This window comes from Opisthocomus hoazin, chromosome 1 (assembly GCF_030867145.1).
Source record: "Opisthocomus hoazin isolate bOpiHoa1 chromosome 1, bOpiHoa1.hap1, whole genome shotgun sequence".
Taxonomy (NCBI): Eukaryota; Metazoa; Chordata; class Aves; order Opisthocomiformes; family Opisthocomidae; genus Opisthocomus; species Opisthocomus hoazin.
Genome location: NC_134414.1, coordinates 107965931 through 107987101, shown reverse-complemented (window position 1 = coordinate 107987101; position 21171 = coordinate 107965931). Strand labels below are relative to the sequence as shown.

Sequence of the window (21171 nt, the reverse complement as noted above, 5' to 3'; positions counted from 1 at the left end):
GAAGAATTTTGATTTTGTGTAGAAATAGTTGCAAGTAGTGCATTTTTAAAGCAAAATGTTTTCAACCTGTTTGAAAACACCTTTGCTTTTTGAAATGCTTTTTATTTTATGCAAAAAAAGTAATGAAAGTAGCATTAACAGTGAAACTAGAAGAAAACATTCTGCTTGAAAGTCTCAGGAGAATTTAATTAAGCTCGGCTAAAAATTACAGGCTTACAGAAAGAATTGTAATGAAATAATTTAAATCCTGAAACTGTTCTAATTCTGAATAAAAAATAAAATTTGAGATTCTAGAATTTATACAAAAATTCTAGCATCTACACAGGATAAACACAAGGGAGGTGGTTTGCAAAAATTAGAGGACGAAAGTGATGAAAGAGGAGTTCTTAGTTACAAACTTTTCTCATGCTTTTAAAGATAAAGGAGAATGATAAAAAATGCCTTTGGCTTGGCCTGTAAATTAGTGAAATCTGCGGGGCAATCTCCACTGACCTTCACATGTTCTGGCTCAAGTCCTTCAAAAATTTAGAAGCAATTTTTAATTGAAGTGTGAAGAAGTAAATAAGCCCTGCAGGGCCTGCTTGATTAGGATGCCTACCTTGACTACAAGGATAAAGGCTAACCTTGAATTTAGAGTATAAATAAACTGAAATTCCAAAGTGTCCATCAGAGCGTGAAGGTCACTGTAGCACTCTTTCCTAGTTCTATTCCCTTTCAGGATATCTCTCCATGTTGGGGGCGGGGGGGGCAGTAATACTAGAGGATGTCTTTGCCCCCTTTCTGTCCATCTGGGGATTTGTTTTACAGTGTGGCTGGGGCTGAATGACACAACTGAGGGGACACGGAACTTCGGAGTGAGGTTGGAAATGGGCAGGTAGCGGTGAGGAGGACTTTTAAGCTTTGCCACCAGAGAAAGGTTATCACTTAGAAATGGCCTTGATTTGAAAAAAAAAAAAAAAAAGGTGTTAAATACAATGTTTTGAGATGAAGCTTTGTTAACCTTGTGCCATTACATGTGAATAATGATTAAGTGAACTGAACAGCCAGTAGTCACTGTTCGTTAAGCCTTACTTGAACTGCTACAGATCTGAATCAATTTGCAAGCTACCGTAAGTCAAATCTGGGATCCTTTTGTGTTTTCCAGGGTGTGCAGACTTGCATCTTCTGGATATGTTGACGCCTACTGAAAGGAAAAGGCAGGGGTACATCCACGAGCTCATTGTCACAGAAGAGAACTACGTAAATGATCTGCAGTTGGTCACAGAGGTAAGAAGGCACAGCAGCTTTATAGGAGCAGGTTTTAATCGCTTGTCTTTTTAAATGAAATTGGATCAATAATTTCACTGTGGAAAATCATTTATATCACTGCTGTGTTTGACTTCCTAGGGATGGTCTATGTTAAATTTTCATATATATCCCTCTACCTATGTCTACAGATATATTTAGATATATATGCATGCGTGTATGGATGTGGGTGCAACTAATGCTAAGTCCTTGTGTCACCATCACCAGAACACTGATGTTTAAATTACCATTCTAGCAAACCCTTTTTGTTCCTGATTTTGAATGTTTCTCTTGTGTAAGTTCTTAAAGCTTGAAACGCTTTATGTGCCAGTTTCCAGATTCACAGTGGCACTCAGTTATCACTTACTGTGATCTTCTTTAAACGTTAGAAGGTGCATCTCTTATGTGGGGAAAAAAGGGAATTAGTACAGGCGACTGACTTAGACAATTCTTTGACAGAGAAGGAAAGCCCTTTTTTGAAAAAGAGGTCAAGGTATGCAAACTCGAGACACTAGGAGATAAATCAGAACTTCCATAAAAGAGCTGAAAGTAAAATGTATTTTAAGTTGTATTATCAAAGTCATCCTGGGATATTTTGCAGGAGACCTCTGACTAATCAAATTCCCAAGTTTCAGACAGATTATCCACATCATAATTAACACCACCAAAACAAATTTAGTGTGTTCTCTTTTAAACCCAAATGCTCCTCATAAACATGTTATCAGGGAACACTATGGATCTCCAGGGCACAGCGCGTGTTTGAAGTCTGTTCCACTGAGTGCCAAGTGCTACTCTGAGGTGAAGTTTTCTCGCTTCCAGACTAAGGAAGTGAGTGAGCATCATCAGTCTTAGTCACTTTGATTATACTTGCTATATACTCTCTAAATTGCTTAATTTTCTGAATCTATAGATCTTCCAGAAACCACTAATGGAATCTGAGCTGCTAACAGAAAAAGAAGTTGCTATGATTTTTGTTAATTGGAAGGAGCTGATTATGTGCAATATAAAACTACTGAAGTAAGTTTTTTTCCCCCGTACTTAGCAATAACAAAATCATGGGCTTCTCCCCCCACTTCTCCTTTTAGCTGCATGAAAATATTTGCCACTTATGCAAGTAGTAACCAAAAAGGCCATGCATTTTTCCTTGTTGGAAAAAGCAAAAAATTAACAATGTTGCTATTGCTTCTTGCTGTTGTTGTTGAGAAAAATCCAGCAGTTCTTTGCTGAGCAAGTGTTTGCACTTACTTTGCTCTTGGTGTACGTGTGCTCCAGAAGGTAAGATCAGCCTGTCCTGAAGAGTCGCGCCTGCCAAGGTTACCCACAGTCCTGTTGTAGACTTTTGCTTCCTCTGTCACAGCCCATGCCCAGTTCCAGTCCTATTATCTGTGAATGCAAAAGGAGGCACAAAATCCTCTGCTTCCCTTAGTCTGAGTTAGCTGCTGCATTGCTTTAGTTACTGTAGGTTTATAGCACCTGAACGAGCTGTTCTGTGAGAAGGGGTGCCAGCAAAGCCTGGTTTGCTATGGGTTTGTGTCCAGCGTACCCTGCACCCTTCCTTCCAAAGCTTCCAACTACTGCAACCCCAACTCTCTACCACGAAACTCCACACAACACAAGTACCCTTATTTCTCCGTCCATTCTCTGTGGCCTCTGATGGGATCCAGTCTTCCTACTTGCATCCTTCTCACCTGTCCCTACTGCTTCAGAAAGACACAGTAAAGGCTGTGGCTTGTTTGGAGGCATGGGCACACAGGTCGCTCATCTGGTCATTGCCCGAGAAACGGAGTAAGGGCTGAGTTAAACCTGCATCTTCATAAGCAAGAGGATTAATAAAGTTCCTTTTTTCTCTACCAAGCTGCTAATTTTCGTTGAACTTCTAGGGATTTTATAATCAATTAGGTTGTAGAAGACCCTTAAGATCATCAAGTCCATAACTTTGAGATATCTCCTTTTTTGTGAAATCTATTTGAAAATGGCCCACAGGTTGGAAAGTTATGACAGAGATAGGAAAAATGCAGGCAGGTCACTGACAATAAACCTTTCCTTAGGAAAGGAGGCTAAAAACTAGACATAGCTTTGAGCTTAAAGTAGCAGTAAGATTTTTTTATTCCTCATTTAAGAGCGTATCTGTTACTCTCTTTCTAAACTAATAGAAAAGGAAATGACATTCCTTTTTATATTGTATCTGATCTGGCATTGCATGAAGTTAATGTCAAATAACAGTTCGGTTACAACGAGGGAAAAATGTTGTTGGCTGAGGTGCAATCTTGATTGTTGTGTTCTTAGAATATGCAATAAATCTTGTGGCTGATCTGTTTGTTGTTCAGGGATCTCTTTCAATAATGAATAAGAACCAAAGCATTTATTTCATAAATGACGAATCGTTATTTAGCGGTCTGCTTATAAAACACACATGACCTTTTCATGTTTAGGGCTTTGCGTGTGCGTAAGAAGATGTCTGGAGAGAAGATGCCAGTGAAAATGATCGGTGACATACTGACAGCTCAGCTGCCGCACATGCAGCCTTACATACGGTTCTGTAGCTGCCAGCTCAATGGGGCAGCGCTCATCCAGCAGAAGACGGATGAAGTCCCTGAATTCAAGGAGTTTGTTAAAGTAAGGAGAGAACTATCACCATGAATTTTGTACACCATAGATTTAGCTCATCATTTCGCTAATTTGCAAAACAGTCTCAGATAGTGCTCTGTGTTGGACTAAAATGAAGAATCTTCAGACTTAAGCACTCATTGAAGGAGTACATGTTTTCGTTGAAGGGTTTTTTTTTTCAAACAACTGTAGAGCCATAAAATACCTTGTTTAATGATGGTAATCCTGTAAAGTGCTGGGACAGTAGAAAGAGGCCCTTTTCTTGTACAGGCAAGGCAGGTGAAGAATGTGTTGTAAAAAATACAAGCGATTCTACTGCACTGATATTATTGGTGATCTAAGAACAGATTCAGCTGAGGCATGGTGTTCATTTGTTGCCTTACCTTTTTCTTTCTTGGAGGAGCTCCTTTTGCAAGGTTTTAAACAAACTGACTAACACCATTTTACCTCTCTAATGTTTCAGAGGTTAGCAATGGATCCTCGCTGTAAAGGAATGCCGCTATCAAGTTTTCTACTAAAGCCTATGCAACGGGTAACAAGATACCCACTAATAATTAAAAATGTACGTTCTTTTGCAAAGATGATGTTTTTGATGCTGCTTTGCTTATAGCTTAATTACAGGGTAGTTTCCCTATTTGTGTCAAGCTTTATCACTGTTAGATATCTGATGTGCTGAGGAGCATGGGGTATCCTTTTATATTTGATCACACTAGAGCAAATGTGGTAACTCATTTGGCTTCAGCAAAATGACTCTGGATTTGCATTAGAAACAGAGGTGGAACTTGCACACAAAGAACCAGAAGGCAGCAAATACTGAATGAAAACTTTAAAATTCAGATAACGGGAGTACTGAGTGAATCTTACGCTCATCTTTGCCATTTTCCACAGTGTCGTTCCCTCCCCAGAGTCTTGTTAACTGACATTCAGTGTGCAAGCATGAATGCCAAATGGTTGCAAGTTACCTTATTGTGCAGCTTACATTGCTGGATGACTTACACCCCTTTCCTAACTTCCATTTGTTGCCTAACGCTTGCCATCCTGAATAATGTTACTGAACTTGGCCCAAGACTTTCACAGGAAAGAATTATAAATTGGATATTGGCATTTCAGAGTTTCCTTAAACAGTCATGGGTATATTTCTGCATATGGCTGGAATTTGCATACTTATGTCAGAAGAGTGAGCAGTGTGTTGATGTAAAGGCTCAGCAGGCAGGCATTCATTCACTTCAGCTATTCGCAAACAGACTGTGAGTTTGTCTCCTATTTTTCATGTTTCTCAAGGAGGAAAAGAAATTTGAGACCTACTGGCTGGCTCTGATGAAAATAAAGAAATAAAACAGAAGTGTAGGGCTGACAGTATAAATACATTTCAACTGCAGATAACAGAAAAGGCTAATGTATTTTATTTATCTGTAGATAATAGAAAACACTCCTGAAAACCACCCAGACCACAGTCACTTGAAGCATGCTCTTGAGAAAGCAGAAGAATTATGTTCTCAAGTAAATGAAGGAGTGCGGGAGAAGGAAAATTCGGATAGGTTGGAGTGGATCCAGGCTCATGTTCAGTGTGAAGGCCTGTCGGAGGTAAAAACAGTGTTCTAGCTAGAGTAATGCAAATGTGGGGCACTTCTCCACCAGCTGGGAAGAAACCATGGCTCACTTACGGCACTGCGTCATGGGACAGAGAGTGTAATTAATCAAGTCATGTAATCTTCATTCCTTTATTTTCATCTTTCTTTGGCTCCCTTTCACTCCTGCACGTAATCCTTTTTGCTGCTCATGTTCTTGCCTTCTGTATGATAAATGCTGCTTTTGTTGCCTGCCTCTGGGCTAGTGCCAGGTTCAGGGCTGCGATTTTCAGCCACAACTTTCCGGTTTCATAGCTCTTTATAACGTAGTGGTTATTGCACTGCTGTATCTCATCCTGAAGCTATACCTGACCATCCTGGAGTGATTTAATCACAGAAAATGTTTTTTGTGATAAAACTTTGTATGCATTTTGGAAACTCAAGAATACTGATCAAGTCTCTCTCAAGACTTTACAGAGAGAATCACTGCCTAGCATCGCATATTATTTTTTAAGGTAACCTGCTAAGCTTCTCTACTGAAACTAAAGAAAATATTGTGTTGGTATGTCCTGAAAAAGGATAGAGGATATTTTGATGGCTTCCCTATTACTGGTGAAGATAAGAGAGGCAGACAGATCACAACTTGATTTTCAAAATATGCGTTGAGTTTGCAGTTCTAGAAAAAAAAAAAAAAAAGCACTGGTAAACCAGAAAATGTGGCATTTCATCTTATGAAATCCAACTGTTTCAGAAAGACAGGTACCACAATTTCAGAAGGGTTAAAGTCACATTCAGCTGTCGTATAACTAATGCCTGAAGGAAGATGGTTGCTTTCATCTTCTGTATGTGATGTCTGGCCCTAGAAAGCCAAAAACGTTACCTGAAAGACCAGCTGGCTGCTTGCTGATACAGTAGTGCCAGTAGCAGCCTTCAGTCAGTGGCAAGGGGTGGTCCGGCCTTCCTCCAGATTTCTGTCTGAGATGTTTCTTATCTGTAAAAGAAGCCACTCCAGATCTAGCTGCCTGGCCAACAAGGACGGCAAGGACCGTGCCATCACCTAGTAAAAATAAACCTGAAAATGACACTTGAGGAAAGGGCAGGCCTATACTCATCTGGTGACAACCTCCAGATGAGTCTTAAATTCTGCCAGTTCCAGCCACTGGTCAGCAGCTGTCCCATAACTCCAGGTATCATGGGTACACAAAGGCAGGCTGTCTGGAATTCCTTTGGTATGTTTTAATGGGTGAAATTCAGCCACAATTCAGAAATCCAGACCTTGTTAAGAAAGCTCAGCGTCTGGAGAGGCCATTTGCATAACTACTGCTAATCCAGGACAAGTCATCATCAGCTCAGTTCCGCTCACAGAGATGCATGCGCGTGGCAGAGAAACTCAAAAGGAGGCACAAATGCTTTTGGCTTTTCTCTGACTGCCCAGGCCGTGCCCCGTGCAACTGACAGGCTGCCTGAAAGTGAATTTTCGTGTAGCATTTCTATGACTTGCACTGCTTATCATGCGCAAGAGAGACATTGCTCATCATCCCTGTGACACAAATTAAAACCAATGTCAGGACTCAAAACTGTATTTGATCTCTTTCAGGGGAACCTCGATTGTTTTACTTTATACAGTGCGTTGTTGTTCTTCTTCTACTTTTCGCAGCAACTCGTATTTAATTCTGTTACAAACTGCTTGGGACCACGCAAGTTTCTGCACAGTGGGAAACTCTATAAAGCCAAGAGTAACAAGGAACTGTATGGCTTTCTGTTCAACGATTTCCTCCTCCTGACTCAGATCATAAAACCTCTTGGCTCTTCTGGCACAGACAAGGTCTTCAGCCCCAAGTCTAATCTGCAATACAAGATGTACAAAACTGTAAGTACCACTCTGAAATGGCATCTAAGATGGTTGTACACTAACGTGCGTGTAGCAGGCAGCAGCTCCTGTGCTGAATGTGTGAGCAACAGCCTTTCTGTGGAAGAGGTCTGGAAGCTTTGGTGTGTGGTGGGGATTCCAGGGACTGGCGGTGAGAAAGCTGATTGTTGACCTTAGCAAGATAAGAGAAGATGCCTTGAAGTTTTGCTAAAACACCCTCTCCAACAGAGGTCGCGTGTATCGGGGAGTGATGGGAAGAGTAGTGTTTGCTGCTCTTTACGGGGAAGGAGAGATTGCTATGCTTCAGGAGGCTGCTTTCTTACTTCAAGAGAAGTGTTCCCGGACTCTGGAGGCACCTATATCTTTGATAATAAGAAAATTCAAAAAAAATTACGTATCTGAAGAAAGATGGGAGGCAGGCAGAAGGGGAAAGATACTGAGGCACGAAGGAAATCTGTTGTAAATTGCTCTGTGTTGAATGCATCTGTTCAGATATTGTGCAGTAGAACTCTAGCTTTGCCTAATGTTTTACAGCCCATTTTTCTAAATGAGGTACTAGTAAAATTACCCACAGACCCTTCTGGAGATGAGCCCATCTTCCATATCTCCCACATTGATAGAGTCTATACACTCCGGGCTGAAAGCATTAATGAAAGGTAAGTACCTGTATAGGCTGTGTTAGTACTGAATTTGAAAAGTGGAGTGCACATGTATTTGATGTACACATGCGTAGCAGTCTCCAAGCAGTTTATTTTACAAGACTGGAGAATTCCTTCTGCTCGAGATTACGGTGGTACTCAGTATACGAGGAGGAGAGAGCAGTAAAGATGTTTCCTGAATTCCAGTAAGACCAACAGTGAAATGCCGAGGAGGGGTGATGTATAGGCCATATTTCACAACATTTTATGTTGGCATAAGGAAGCCAAAAGACGCAATCACAGAATCATAGAATGGTAAGAGTTGGAAGGGACCTTAAAAATCATCTAGTTCCACCCCCCCTGCCATGACCAGGGACATCTTCCACCAGACCAGGTTGCTCAGAGCTCCATCCAACCTGGCCTTGAACACTGCCAGGGAGGGGGCAGCCACAGCTTCTCTGGGCAACCTGTTCCAGTGTTTCACCACCCTCATGGTGAAAAATTTCTTCGTAATATCTAATCTAAATCTGCCCTCTTTTAGTTTACAGCTATTCCGCCTTGTCCTATCACTATACACCCTTTGTGAAAAGCCTCTCTCCATCCTTCCTGTAGGCCCCTTCAGCTACTGGAAGGCTGCTGTGAGGTCTCCCTGGAGCCTTCTCTTCTCCAGGCTGAACAGCCCCAACTCTCTTAGCCTGTCCTCGTAGGAGAGGTGCTCCAGCCCTCTGCTCATCTTCGTGCCCCTCCTCTGGACCCGCTCCAACACATCCATGTCCTTCCTATGTTGGGGCCTCCAGAGCTGGATGCAGGACTCCAGGTGGGGTCTCATGAGAGCAGAGTAAAGGGTCAGAATCCCCTCCCTCGCCCTGCTGGCCATGCTTCTCTTGATGCAGCCCAGGATACAGTTGGCTTCTGGGCTGCAAGCGCACATTGCCGGCTCATGTTGAGCTTCTCATCCACCAGTACTCCCAAGTCCTTCTCCTCAGGGCTGCTCTCGAGCCACTCTCCGCCCAGCCGGTACTTGTGTTTGGGATTGCCCCGACCCTTGTGCAGGACCTTGCACTTGGCCTTGGTGAACTTCATGCGGTTCACACAGGCCCAGCTCTCCAGCCTGTCAAGGTCCCTCTGAAAGGCATCCCTTCCCTTCAGCGTGTCAACCACACCACACAGCTTGGTGTCGTCGGCAAACTTGCTGAGGGCGCACTCAGTCCCACTGTCCATGTCGCCGACAAAGAGATTATCTTAATATATCTTAATGCAATCCTACCTTCTGTTTGTTTGTGCCAGTGCAAGCATTTGTGTGGCCATATGTTAAATGAGATTGAGGAACCATGTCAGAATTAGAACTTAAAGCAAAAACCAGCCAAACAAAACCCAGGCAGTTTTAACCTTGTTCAGTTCAGATTGAAACAGTCAAAAGAATGGCAACCTCAAAACCTCGGCTAGTGATTTTTGTCTCTGGCAAGCTTACGCAGACAGCATTACACTGATTTATATTGAAAAGGTTTCTCTGCACAAATGTGAAGTCTTGGAAGATAACTTTTGTTAAGAAATGAAAGCGGGAAGTCCAGAAGAACACCAGCCATAGTATAGATACGGCGTTATGCCAGTTTGCAAATGTATGGCCCCTAAAAATTCTGATGCATAAAAAAAGTACAAAACATCTTTGCTCCCTGCCTGCCTGAGGGTGTTATTCATTATTATTTATACACATAGTTTTCCTTGCAAAAGGTCATCGTTTGATGGATCCCACTTGTCCTTTGGGATACTGTCTGTCCCTCTCTGCCACAGAATGAACGAGAATTGTGGTCAGACCCTTGACGATGAGAATTGACACAACCTTTTCGACTTAGGATCTGTTGCACAGATCAGACTGTAGCAATAATCATCTGTTCTGTGTCAGAGCACTCACAGCGGTAGTCAGAAACATCGAAACGCTGCGCTGCATTCATCCTGCCTTGCTCAAGGAAATTCAGCGGAATGCTTGGGCACGCGACGCTGAACTGTCAGTGGAAGGAGCCAGACCTTCCCATGCCGACCACCCTCTGGAGGTGTCTGTCTCTCCATTCGCTGTAGAGAGAACCCACGGGAACTGCTGTCTGAATTTGGGCGCTCTAGTCAAATGCCTTTACTCATATGGGATACAGCCTTTGGCTTTCTTTTATGCCAGAATTGCTTACTAAGTAAATGCAGCGTTTTAGGTGAGATACCTCCAGGTTTTCATCATTCGCTTGCTTTTAATTAAGAGCAACAGAAAGAAAACATTAGCATCAGTGAGTGATTAATTTTCCCATTTAATCTTAAAAGACCTTTATGATCAAGGGCTTGGTATACTTCTGAAGCTGCCATTTACCACTTAAGGCTGAACTGGAAGACAGAATTGTCCTTAAGTTTTTTGTTTTCTTGAACAGCTCTCTGTGCAGAATACAGGTGAGTGCTCAGACCCAAATCCAGGCTGGTGTAAGTAGCTGCAATGCCCTGTAGCGCAGCAGCTCTGCATTTGGGATCAGAAATGGATCCACAACTTCCAGATTCTCTCATTTTGCCTTGACTCAGGTCTCGGGCTCCCTCGTATGTCACAGCAATTCTTCTAAACCCTTGAGGTCCCTTGGTACCCCTGCTTCCACACTTTTTCTCCATCAGTCTTTCCACTCAGTCTCTTAAGTATGAAATGATTTCCCAGAAGGGCCCGCAGGGAACCATGGCCATTCGTCACCTGTGTACTCACTGAGTTATGCTTGTTGTGTCCTGAAGCTCAGCAGGATTTTGGTGTGAAACTTCAGGGATCAAGAAAAGTGACCACCTGTGCAACATAGCTGTCTTCTATCTACTGGCTACAAGAAGTTAGTTTATTGCAGTAAAGCAAAACGCTTGGTGAAAGTAAACCTATTGTCTATACCTTTTGGTTTCTTGCCAAGTCCCTCCTGCTCGTGATTCTTTTGAGCTTTCTTTACATGGTGGGATCTGTTAGCTTGGAACAGTTACATTGTTCTACAGGTGCTATGATTTCCAGTAAGATCTCTTCCAGGCAGGACAGCTTCAGTGCAGCAGAGCCTCTGGTGGGCCAGAGCCTTAGACTGCAAGTGTTGGGAAGGAGGGACAGTTTTACTTTTGTCTGCTATGCTCCAGGGAGAAAAAATAGAAGTGGTATTTTGCAACTTTTTTTCCTTTCCTTCTGAAGGACTGCCTGGGTTCAGAAGATCAAAGCTGCTTCAGAACTTTACATAGAGACCGAAAAGAAGAAGAGGGAAAAAGCCTACTTAGGTACAGCATGGGATGCAGGGGTCTCATCCTTTGTAGAAAAGTCCATGGGCAGGAAAATACGTTAATGACTTTCCTTTCTCCTCTTCTGTTCCACCGCAGTTCGCTCTCAAAGAGCAACAGGCATTGGGAGGTTGATGGTGAATATCGTTGAAGGCATTGAACTGAAACCCTGCAGGTCCCATGGTAAGTGCCTTGGGTTTTTCATAATCTGCTTTATGAAGAAGACATTCCTATTTGTCAGACTAACTTTGAAGGAGCTTCTGTCCAAAACATGATTTTGTTTAATGAAGCCATTTCAATGACTAGAGAAGTGATTTTGTGAAGTTCAGTAGCAGTTGTGCAGTTGTCCTGCACTTAAGCGTTTGTTTCAAACAAACTTAGTTTCCATCACGCAAGCCATATCGTAAGAGATCGTAAGCCTGAAAGTCCTGAAATGAGGAGTGGAAGGTGCCCGGTGCCTTGCAGAATTGTGTCCCTGTTAATTATAGTGACAGCGAGGCCACAGTCTTTCCCTCGTCCCTTGGCTGCAGGAGTAAAAGGACATTTAGGAGGAAGACCACACACCTAAAAATGCGATTACTCTTTTCTGTTTCTTGCCGTCTTCCCAGGAAAGAGTAACCCGTACTGTGAGGTGACGATGGGCTCTCAGTGCCACATTACCAAGACAATACAGGACACCCTCAACCCGAAGTGGAACTCCAACTGCCAGTTCTTTATCAAAGACCTCGAGCAGGACGTGCTCTGCATTACGGTGTTCGAGAGGGACCAGTTCTCCCCAGATGGTATGTAGGGGGCTGCTGCCCTTCCAAGGGTGTTGTCAAATCTCCCAGTGTTGAAGAGGTGTGTGCCTGCTGAGGTGAATCGTAGAATCAGAGAATGGGTTGGGTTGGAAGAAATCTTTAAAGATCATCTCGTTTCAACCCCAATACTGAACCCTTTGCATACTGGGAGCCTACTCACCCTTGCTCCTCGGCGGAGTCAAGCTAGTATGAGCGCAAAAAGAATCAAGCTATCTCTGGGGTCTTTGGGGTTTCCTTTCTTGTGCAACTTAACAATTAAAGTGCGGTTTGCAATTCTGCTAAGTCTTTAAAAAACTCTGGATGCTGTTTGCAAATGGACAGATTAATGCAGGAGGAAGAGAAATGTCTTCACGTTCCTGTAATATGCAGTAACGGTGGCAAAAATGAACCTGAGATTCATAACCCATTCTTATTTAATAGTCTGGAGTAGACATGTGGAGCACTGAAGAGTGTATTATGGAGTCATAATCTCTCAGGAAGCATTTGGATAGGAGTGTCATTCATCTGGCCAGCACCAGTTGGCCCGTTGACCTCGTTGCTAGTGTGATGCACTCCTTGGCCCTGCCATCTCCAGAGAGCTTCACACTCAGTTTGAACTGTGCAGCAGCCTTTGGCCTTTCTTCTAAAGTGCCGTAAAATAAATAAGCTACTTAAGCAAGGCAGCTGTGAATTACATAGTGGATTCTTCTGCTTATGGGACCGTTTATTTTTAATGCTGCTGCTGTCTAATATGGTCCAGCTAAAACCCTCCTCTGTGCAGATGGGCAGCCTTTGGCCTTCTTCAACAACAGAAACATAGTTGGACTGAAGACTTGTTTTCTTCTTTCGTTGTGTGTAGATGGAAGCGTAGTTCTTTCTGCAAATGAGTGTTTTATTGCAGCGTAAAACAGTTGTGTCATTTCTGAGCATGCTGTCTTTTTGCATTTCAGACTTTTTGGGCAGAACAGAGATCCGTGTGGCAGACATTAAGAAGGATCAGGGTTCAAAGGGACCAGTTACAAAGTGTCTCCTTCTGCATGAAGTCCCAACAGGAGAGATAGTCGTCCGACTAGACCTGCAATTGTTCGATGAGCCGTAGAAGGAAAGGGACCAATGTTTTATTTCAGTCTGAGTTCACTGCAATAGGTGTCAGCAGAAGCAAAATCCTTATTGGTGTGGTATGAAACTACTGCTTGCCCTTCACACGTAAGAGGGTTATCAAAGCAAACAGGAGCATCTTTGTGCCTTGATAATTCTCACTGAAAAATGAATCACCATTTAGTGAGGAGATCTCCCTCGATTTATCTATGTGGAACTAAAGGTTAGTTTCCCGGGTTTATGAAATAACCTAGTTGTTCGTTGTGCTCCAGTCTGAAAGGCTGGCAAACCACATAGGTTGCTGTGCTTGCTCCAGTTACCCTACTCTTTAATTTACATGAAGAAGGCAACGTTGGTGTGTTTTGGAGGCTTTCTACAGGGTTTTGCCCCTTAAGGAATTCTGTGCCTATTGCTCAGTAAAGTGGTGTGTAAATGTAACATGAATGGAAGGAGCAGTTACACAGTAAGAAGATCTTTGAAGATCTTCGTGGTGGTACTGAAAAGACTTAGAAAATAAATAGTCTATATCTATAAACAGAGAAGATTCTATTAACATACCACTTCATGACTCACATTGCCCCTGAAAATAAATTATGTACAGGCCTTCTGCACAGAGATGAATTGCACTCCGGAAGAGTCCACCCACTCGGTACCTTTGGAAGTTGCTGTTTTCTGTAGGACTGTAAAGGTTTGAACAGTAAGTGAAGGATTAAATGTGGAGCCCTGCTGAATGTTGTGCTGTACCACTTCGATACTACTTTACTACTGCTGCTTGACTGTGGGGCTGCGGATGGGTTATCTGGCACCTGCAGCGGGGGGGAAGAAAAAAAATCATGGCTCTAGCTCAGGAAGCTGATTTCTGCCCTGCAGAGTCTAATTTGCAAAGCAATCAGTGGTGACCGGTTATTAAACTGTACCGTGCCTAACTGCGTGTGACATCGTGTGACCACGCTCAGGGCCGCAGCGCGCTGTAGCTCCGGGAGGTGTTTGTGGCAAGCCGGGACGATCGCAGGTCCGGTGGCAGCGACACTGGATGTGACCAGAGAAGAGAGTGCTTGTGGTGGTGCAGAGTGGTAGCCCCAAAGTAAAAGCCTTGTCATCTGGGGCAGTGCCAGGGCTTACGTATACAGAATCACAGAATGTTTGGGGTTGGAAGGGACCTCTGTGGGTCATCTAGTCCAACCCCCCCTGTCGAAGCAGGGTCACCTACAGCAGGCTGCACAGGACCTTGTCCAGGTGGGTCTTGAATATCTCCAGAGAAGGAGACTCCACAAGCTCCCTGGGCAGCCTGTTCCAGGTTTAACTCTACAAATACATGTGTGTAGGCCCACATCCAGCAAACTTTCCCTGTTTGGCAAAGCACCCAGCTTCAAGCGCGCACTTACGTCTTGTTGCCCTTAAGCACATGCGTAAGTGCTTTGCTAAGTCTGGACCCAAGAGACAATAGACCCCTAAGAGTAAAATTCCTCTTTGTTCTGCTTGGATTAATTTTGTTCATGACCCATCATGCATACACTGGTATTTTTGTAAGGACTTTATTTCCGAATGGGAGGTGTCAGCCTGTTTCATTAGCATGTGAACGTTCTTGTGGAGCCTGTTGTTAGGTTTTGGTGTTCCTTGCATGTCCTTTCGGTACTGGTTTCCACCTTTCCTGTGTAGGCAGTGTTCTCTAGCACTACAAGTCTTATTGATTTCCATTAGGAAATTAGGATATATTCATAACGGATAGGTAGATGCAGTATGGTAATAAGTGTAAACTGTGCTGGGAAGTGTCTGTGTATTATAATTTCCTACAAGACCACTGTAATGTTTCAAGCAATGGGAAGAAAAAAAATATATGTTGGAGGGACAACAAAGTTTACATTTCATACTTTTCAGAATCGCTTTATTATTTATTTATTGAAGATAGTGTAGAATTTTGTATCAGAAATGACAGACATACTTATGTATTTTTTGAAACAAAACAGAGATACACACTTTAGTTAGAGACTTTCAACTGACCACATTCTAGAGGGAATGTAACTTCCTAGGCATGCATTTGTTTACCACTAACTGGCTGAAAACACGATTAAGAGAACTTTTAAGTTTCTATTTTTCAATGTTGTTAAGAAAATTGTTTCAATTAAAATATGTAAATAGTACTAAACCCATGCTTTCCTAATTCCATATCAATACATTTTATTAAATATAATGTATATGAAAATACACATTGTTGTGGTAGGATAAAAAAAGTGAAAAAATCTATTAATGGAGTAACATTAAATGTCATTGTCTAACCTTTTATCGCTGTCCTAATTTTACTCAGTAGCTGTAAATACGGTGAACATTCATTTCCGTGTTTAACAAGTAGCATCATTATTTTTTGTGGTATCATTTCACCAGCATGAATTACACTAACAGCTAAGCAGGACGAGAAATACCGTGGGTGTAATGCAGAAACCCTGGCTAGGTTTTCGAAGCGAGCCTCGGGGAGCTGCGCCTTCCTCTGAGACTCAGCCGGTGTTGGAAGCGGGGGGCCCGCCGCTGCAGGGGCTCCTCTTGGATGGCGACCCTGGGCGTGGGCATGTACGATCACACCGTTTGGGGGAACTGGGACAGAGCTGAGCACCTCCCCGACTACCATCACTTGTGATTGCCCACTTGCACAGCAATGTTTAACTCCCACTAACGTCAGCAGGAGTTACGCAAACGTGATGATGATGATGAAGGGCGGGGGGTTCAGCTCACAAATGTCTGATGAATCCCTCATTACCAGTCTAATCCTACAGAGGAGGCTTGTCCTAAACCCTGCGCATCGAGGACACGATATATATATATACCCTTAGAGCCAGCCGACTGTGCATCGGGATGCCGCTGTTTTCTCGCTTGCTCGCCCTCGGTGCTCTGCAGCATCTTGGCACGGGTGGCTTCCCAGGCGGAGCTGCTTTGCGCCAGGGTTAGCCAAAGGTTCTCAGCAGCCCATCGACTCCTGCCTGGTTTGCCCTGGTCGGGAATGCTGTGGTCTTGCACATCGCTTTGCATTAACTCTGCCACTGCATGGGCTACAGGTTTCTGCGTTTCTGCCCACCGCAGCTGCATAGACCTCCTGCTCCATCCAGGGCTTGATGCTGTAAAAGCTCAGGCCTTTTGCTGAAAAAAGAGACTCGTTAGCTGTGTTCCTACTAGTGCTTTCACAGAGAAAACTGCAAGCTCTCACAGGCTTGCTGAAATACCACCTGTGTTCTGAAGAGTCTGGGGGAGGCAGAGGCCTGCAGCAATACCTGGGGAGTTAGGCATCTCTGAAGGGTGCATTTAGAAAGTCAGCTGGTGTCACCAGCTATCCTCTTACGAGTGCCATGTACTGGCTGTCAGGCCTAACTCTGCTAGTCTCTGCTACTGGTGTTGAGTACCTGTATTTATGTAGACCCTATTCTTCAAATGCTGGTTATAGATCTCTGAATATCTTTGTGAAATAGCACACCTTAACTCACAGGTCCCTTTCCAGCCCCGGGTAGATGTGTGTAAACTTCTAATATTATGCAAGACAACCACAACAACAAACTCGAAGCTAAGACAGTGCTTGATCACGTTCTGGATTGAAAGAGCAGATGCGTGCAGGGAAACATCCCCACTAAAACTGCAGAGGCTGTAAACCTGTGTCTCGTGGCATTCTGGGGCTGGCTGGCTGCATTTGCTTTGGTAAAATTCATCCCTGTAGAGGGGCTGAGTAGAAGGTCTCTCTGTTACTCGTCCTTGGAATGAGGCACTGGTGAGACTGAGCTGGTACATGGGCTGCTGGGGCTGGCTCTCAAGATGGGGTTTCACTTCGACCTTTTAGCAGGCTCTGCTTTACTGGAGAAGATCATCTGCTTAGAAGTAATTAATCGGCATCAAACTCCTTGGCTGGCAATCAAGCCTTTCTGAAAAGAATACTGTGACTTTTTCATGCATTCACTGCCGTAATTGAACAGTGGTCTTGGTTTGGATGAACTGGGAGAAGAAACCCTGCGAGAAGAAGGAGTGAAATCTGCAGCTGTGAGAAGACATGCGATGGGAAGAGTTGCACTGTGGTGGTTTGGTTTCCAAGCTGTAATTCTGGGAATTGTGTTCTTCCCTGCTGTACGTTCATTTTCACAAGGAGAGTGGCATTTCTCCCTAGTGCTTTCTTGCCTTTGAGTCTTGTAGTAGAACTGAGTTAATGGGTCACAAAGTTGAAGGGAACACCACCACTTTTAGAAATTATTGACATGACTTTTGCAAGATGGTGGTACCTGGGGACAGGCAGAATGTCAGTGTTGTTGTGGCTGCAGACAGGACAGGATACCTCAGAGAAAGGAAAGGAATCTTTTTTTCCTTTTCTTTTTTTTTGAGGGAGGTTAGTTTAAAATCAGATCCAGTGTCTCACAGCAGAACTTCATCTATCCAGGACCCCAAACATCCATAATAATAGTAATAATAATAATGATAATAATAACAGTGATTAATAACAAACTGTGTGTTTGTCTTCAGGGAGAACCACACTGGATTTAGTGCAGCTCTGTGTTTATGCAGGGGTTTGGATGCGCCTTTTTGTAGAGGTGGAGATTTTCGGTGTTTTTTCACAGCTCTTACGCTCAGCCTTTCCAGGAATTACCTGCTGAGATACGCCTCCGAGGTGCTCAGGCACTGCGTTGTTTCAAGATGCTTTCACAAGGACTTTGTAGGCTGATACATGTGCTGCCAGGCCCTTGGCTTCCCTGGTGCCCGCCGGGCGGCTGCGGTGATGGCCCAGGAGGTACACGGGGAACCGGCTGCACCGGCAGCAGCCTGCCTGTTCTCTGTCTCTCCAAGGACTCGTTCCCCCAGCCCGCAGTCGTGCGAGGTGTTTGCCAGCGATGCCACTACGCATGGGCAGGGTGGACGCCCGTCCTCTCACCCGTATCTCTCCCCATTTAGGACCTCTCCGTCACTGCTCTGGCCGCAGTCAGAATCAGCCTGGTCTTGTCCATCGGCCTCGAGAGCATTTTCTCGCTGTGGATGGGAGTCAGCCCTTTGGAGATGCCTCTCGGAGAAACCACCTGAGCTCGTTTTCCTCTGTGCTTGGTCAGATGTAGCTGGAAGTCGTTGCGTCCGGGGCAGTTTTGGCTCTCCCCCTCGCAGGGGTCCAGCCTGCCCCCTAAGCCCGCACCGGCGGGCTGGGAGCAGCGCCAGGCTGGGCGCTCCCGCTGCCCAAGCCGCCGGCTCGCTGCCGGGAGGGCTGAGGCTGACGCTGGGGATGGCCCAGGTTCCCTCGCGGCGGCGATCCCCCCACATGCTGAGCGCGCTGGCTCCCGCCGAGCCGAACACCGGCTGCGCTGCATGGAGGAACGTGGCGGGTGACTGGAAAAGGCATCTCGCCCGTCTTGCTGCCTTGCTCCATTGTGGTCCCGCTGGGCTTTTCTTCTGTATACGTCCTGTGAGTAAAGTGTCCCGTAATTAATGAAGTTCTTTGGAAGGCATTGCTCTTTCTGTCCCTTCAACCCCAACTCGCCAAGCTGCAGTGCTGTTTCAGGGACTCCTTTCCAGGCTTCTCCCTCCCGGCTCATCTGGCAGCTGCCACCTCTGCTGCAGCCCCCGGCTCAACGAAGCACTCCAGCAGACGATTAACTTTAATTCCTGCCCCAGTTCAGTGCAAAGGCGTATGGAAAGCCAGCTGGGTGCCCAAGTGCTTTGCTGGGGACGCGTGGAGGAGCTTGAAAGGCTTTGGTAATGTAGAGCCTACGTTGCGAAGCTGGTTCAAGCTCTGCAACGATCGGAAGACTGCAATAAAGCATCAGACAAAAAGTCACAGTGAAGATAAAATACAGAAGTAGTTTGTACTCTTTGCAGCTGGATCTGTTTTCTTGCTTGCCTTCTCGAAGATGGTCCTAGCCACTAAACTCACCAGAATTGTATTTACTGGGCAAATCGTAATGCGTATACTTACAGATAGCAACACATTTGGAAGCACTGTAGAATAAAAAACCACGAGGCTGACCTTGGCCTCGGAAACACCAAGTACCTTGCCAAGTGTAGCGCTGGTAGGAAGCCAGCCGGTAAAGCCCTGCGAGGCTGCACGCAGCCGGTGAGTTGGCTTGGGCACCTTGAAAGCTGGAGCATGTTGCTGAGCTGACACGAAGGCAAATGATTGATGAATTACAGAACTTTTTTCTAGATGCAGTTAATTATTATATATTTTCTCAATATGAGTTTTTACAAGGGAACTTTTTAAGTGTTGATTTTACAATTTTTTTACCCTTTAAAAAGAAATAAATCACTTTTTGTTGCATGGGAGTAGGGGTGGGGGGGGAACGTTGTGGATAATGCAGTTTTTGTAATATCATTAAATATGTTTTCAAAACTAGGATGTAACAAGTCCAGACTTTTACTGCAACAGTGGTGTCTAGTTTCATACTGCTCTGCTTGCCACTGGGATATTTCAGTTTATTCAAATCCAGCAGTCAAAACCCTTGGAACACAGAAAAGCTGGGAATCAGGTTAAATCAGCTTAGCTTTGAGGGGTTTGCTCTGTATGTACATTCCACATGTATCCTTGTGTTTGTTTAGCCCCAACACCCTTGTCCTAACGTGCATATCAATGTATCTATAGTTAAATACATGCTTTTATATATATATGTGATTATTTGTATATATAATATAAAAACATGGCTATGTTGTCGTTGTCAAATACTGAGTAACTCTAACAGAAAAGCATTTATAGGCACCCAGTTTTGTTTGTTCATTTAAATATTTCAAAATAAGGACCGTCCCTGGGAAATTATTTTTATGTACGTAGGAGGATATATTTAAGACCTAATTTAAAAGTGCAAAGAACTGCACTAAGCCCGTGTTAAACTAGCCTAGGTGTTTGATGGCGTTGTCAAGGGCTCTGCTGCGACTGGAGGCGAGTTCCTGGTGCTACTTGTAGAGCCACAAGGAGTGTCACGAGCCCTGGAGCCAGCAGCCGTTTCTGGGACCTCACTGCGCCTGGTTCTTCGCCCGAGAGCCCTGTCAGACCCCTGGCAGCAGCTCCTGGGCATGGGGGAAGGGGAAGGCTGGGGAGCAGGAGGAAAAGCGGACAAACAGCAGCAGACCTAAAGTGTAAGAGGCGGGTGAGCAGCAGCAACAGCAGGATCTCTACCCTCCCCCCCCAAAAAAAAGGTGTGTGGGTGTTGGTGGGGCGGTGGGTTGGAAGGGAGAGCCCTGCCAGCTGCGGTGGTTTCTCTGTGACATAAACTGCTCCTGCGAGGAGGGAGAGGGGAGGTCGGATGTGGGGCTGCAGAGCTGCTCTGGGCACTTGGCCAGCTTGCTGCTCCCCGCTCACCCCCTTTTGCCCCATCCCACCATGGCTGTCAGGCCCCTGTGGGGCAGGTTGTCCCAGAAGGCTTCGGCTTCATTAACAGCTTGTGCGGAATTACCCTGGTCCAGTCCTCAAGTTGCTGAAAAGGAATTTAGATTCCGGTAGCCTTTCCAGGCTGTGTGATGGGTACTTTCTACTTCGTGTTGGTGAAGTGTTGAAAAAAAAGATAGACATAGTATTTTTTCCAACATTAATACTTAGAATTGGGGAATCCCCCTCCCTGGTGGTGGTGGTGTTACTTCTTGGTGCACTTTTTTGCTGCCAAACAGATCGTATCAATTAGTTTCCTTTTTTTCCCCCTTAAAAAAGGAAGTATTGTACTGTCTGTTGTATTCGTAAGATCCTAAAAAAATTACAAAGGCATTATAAAATAACTGCTATGTGTATGTCTTAAGATCTGGCCAAATAGGAGAAAAAGATACTTTTCTTTTTTCAGAGAAAATGGAATTAATTTGTATTGTTCATTTACATCACATCTAACTATTCTACAGTAAAGTGTTCATACTGTGAAGCTGGCTTCTTTTATTTTTTTAAAGCATTTGTAATCAATATAGTGCATAATTATGAATCAGGCACCCCTGTTTCTCATGAGACAATTTCAACTGTACTTGGGGCGATCGCAGTGTGTAGTTTCCCCAGCCACACTTGGTTAAATAATTCTATTTACAGACAACGTCCAAATGAGCAAAAGTCCTTAAAATGTGTTGACCTGTTTGAGGAACTACGC

The 21171-nt window shown here is 44.3% G+C and overlaps 1 protein-coding gene across 4 annotated transcripts in view; it reads left to right on the top strand.

The window, feature by feature from the left end:
- The window catches only part of ITSN1 (intersectin 1), a 141444-nt gene extending 122105 nt beyond the window's left edge, over positions 1 to 19339 (top strand). For 2 of the 4 annotated variants that reach the window (XM_075432445.1, XM_075432466.1), the window contains 11 exons: positions 1145 to 1266; positions 2195 to 2301; positions 3717 to 3900; positions 4355 to 4453; positions 5308 to 5475; positions 7117 to 7329; positions 7864 to 7985; positions 11149 to 11231; positions 11331 to 11414; positions 11840 to 12013; positions 12961 to 19339. In XM_075432445.1, the coding sequence (XP_075288560.1) occupies positions 1145 to 1266; positions 2195 to 2301; positions 3717 to 3900; positions 4355 to 4453; positions 5308 to 5475; positions 7117 to 7329; positions 7864 to 7985; positions 11149 to 11231; positions 11331 to 11414; positions 11840 to 12013; positions 12961 to 13109 (1505 nt within the window). In that variant the 3' untranslated portion in view covers positions 13110 to 19339. The remainder of the gene's footprint in view (positions 1 to 1144; positions 1267 to 2194; positions 2302 to 3716; positions 3901 to 4354; positions 4454 to 5307; positions 5476 to 7116; positions 7330 to 7863; positions 7986 to 11148; positions 11232 to 11330; positions 11415 to 11839; positions 12014 to 12960) is intronic. The other 2 variants (XM_075432459.1, XM_075432452.1) reach the window with 1 other exon arrangement.
- Positions 19340 to 21171: the final 1832 nt, after the last annotated feature.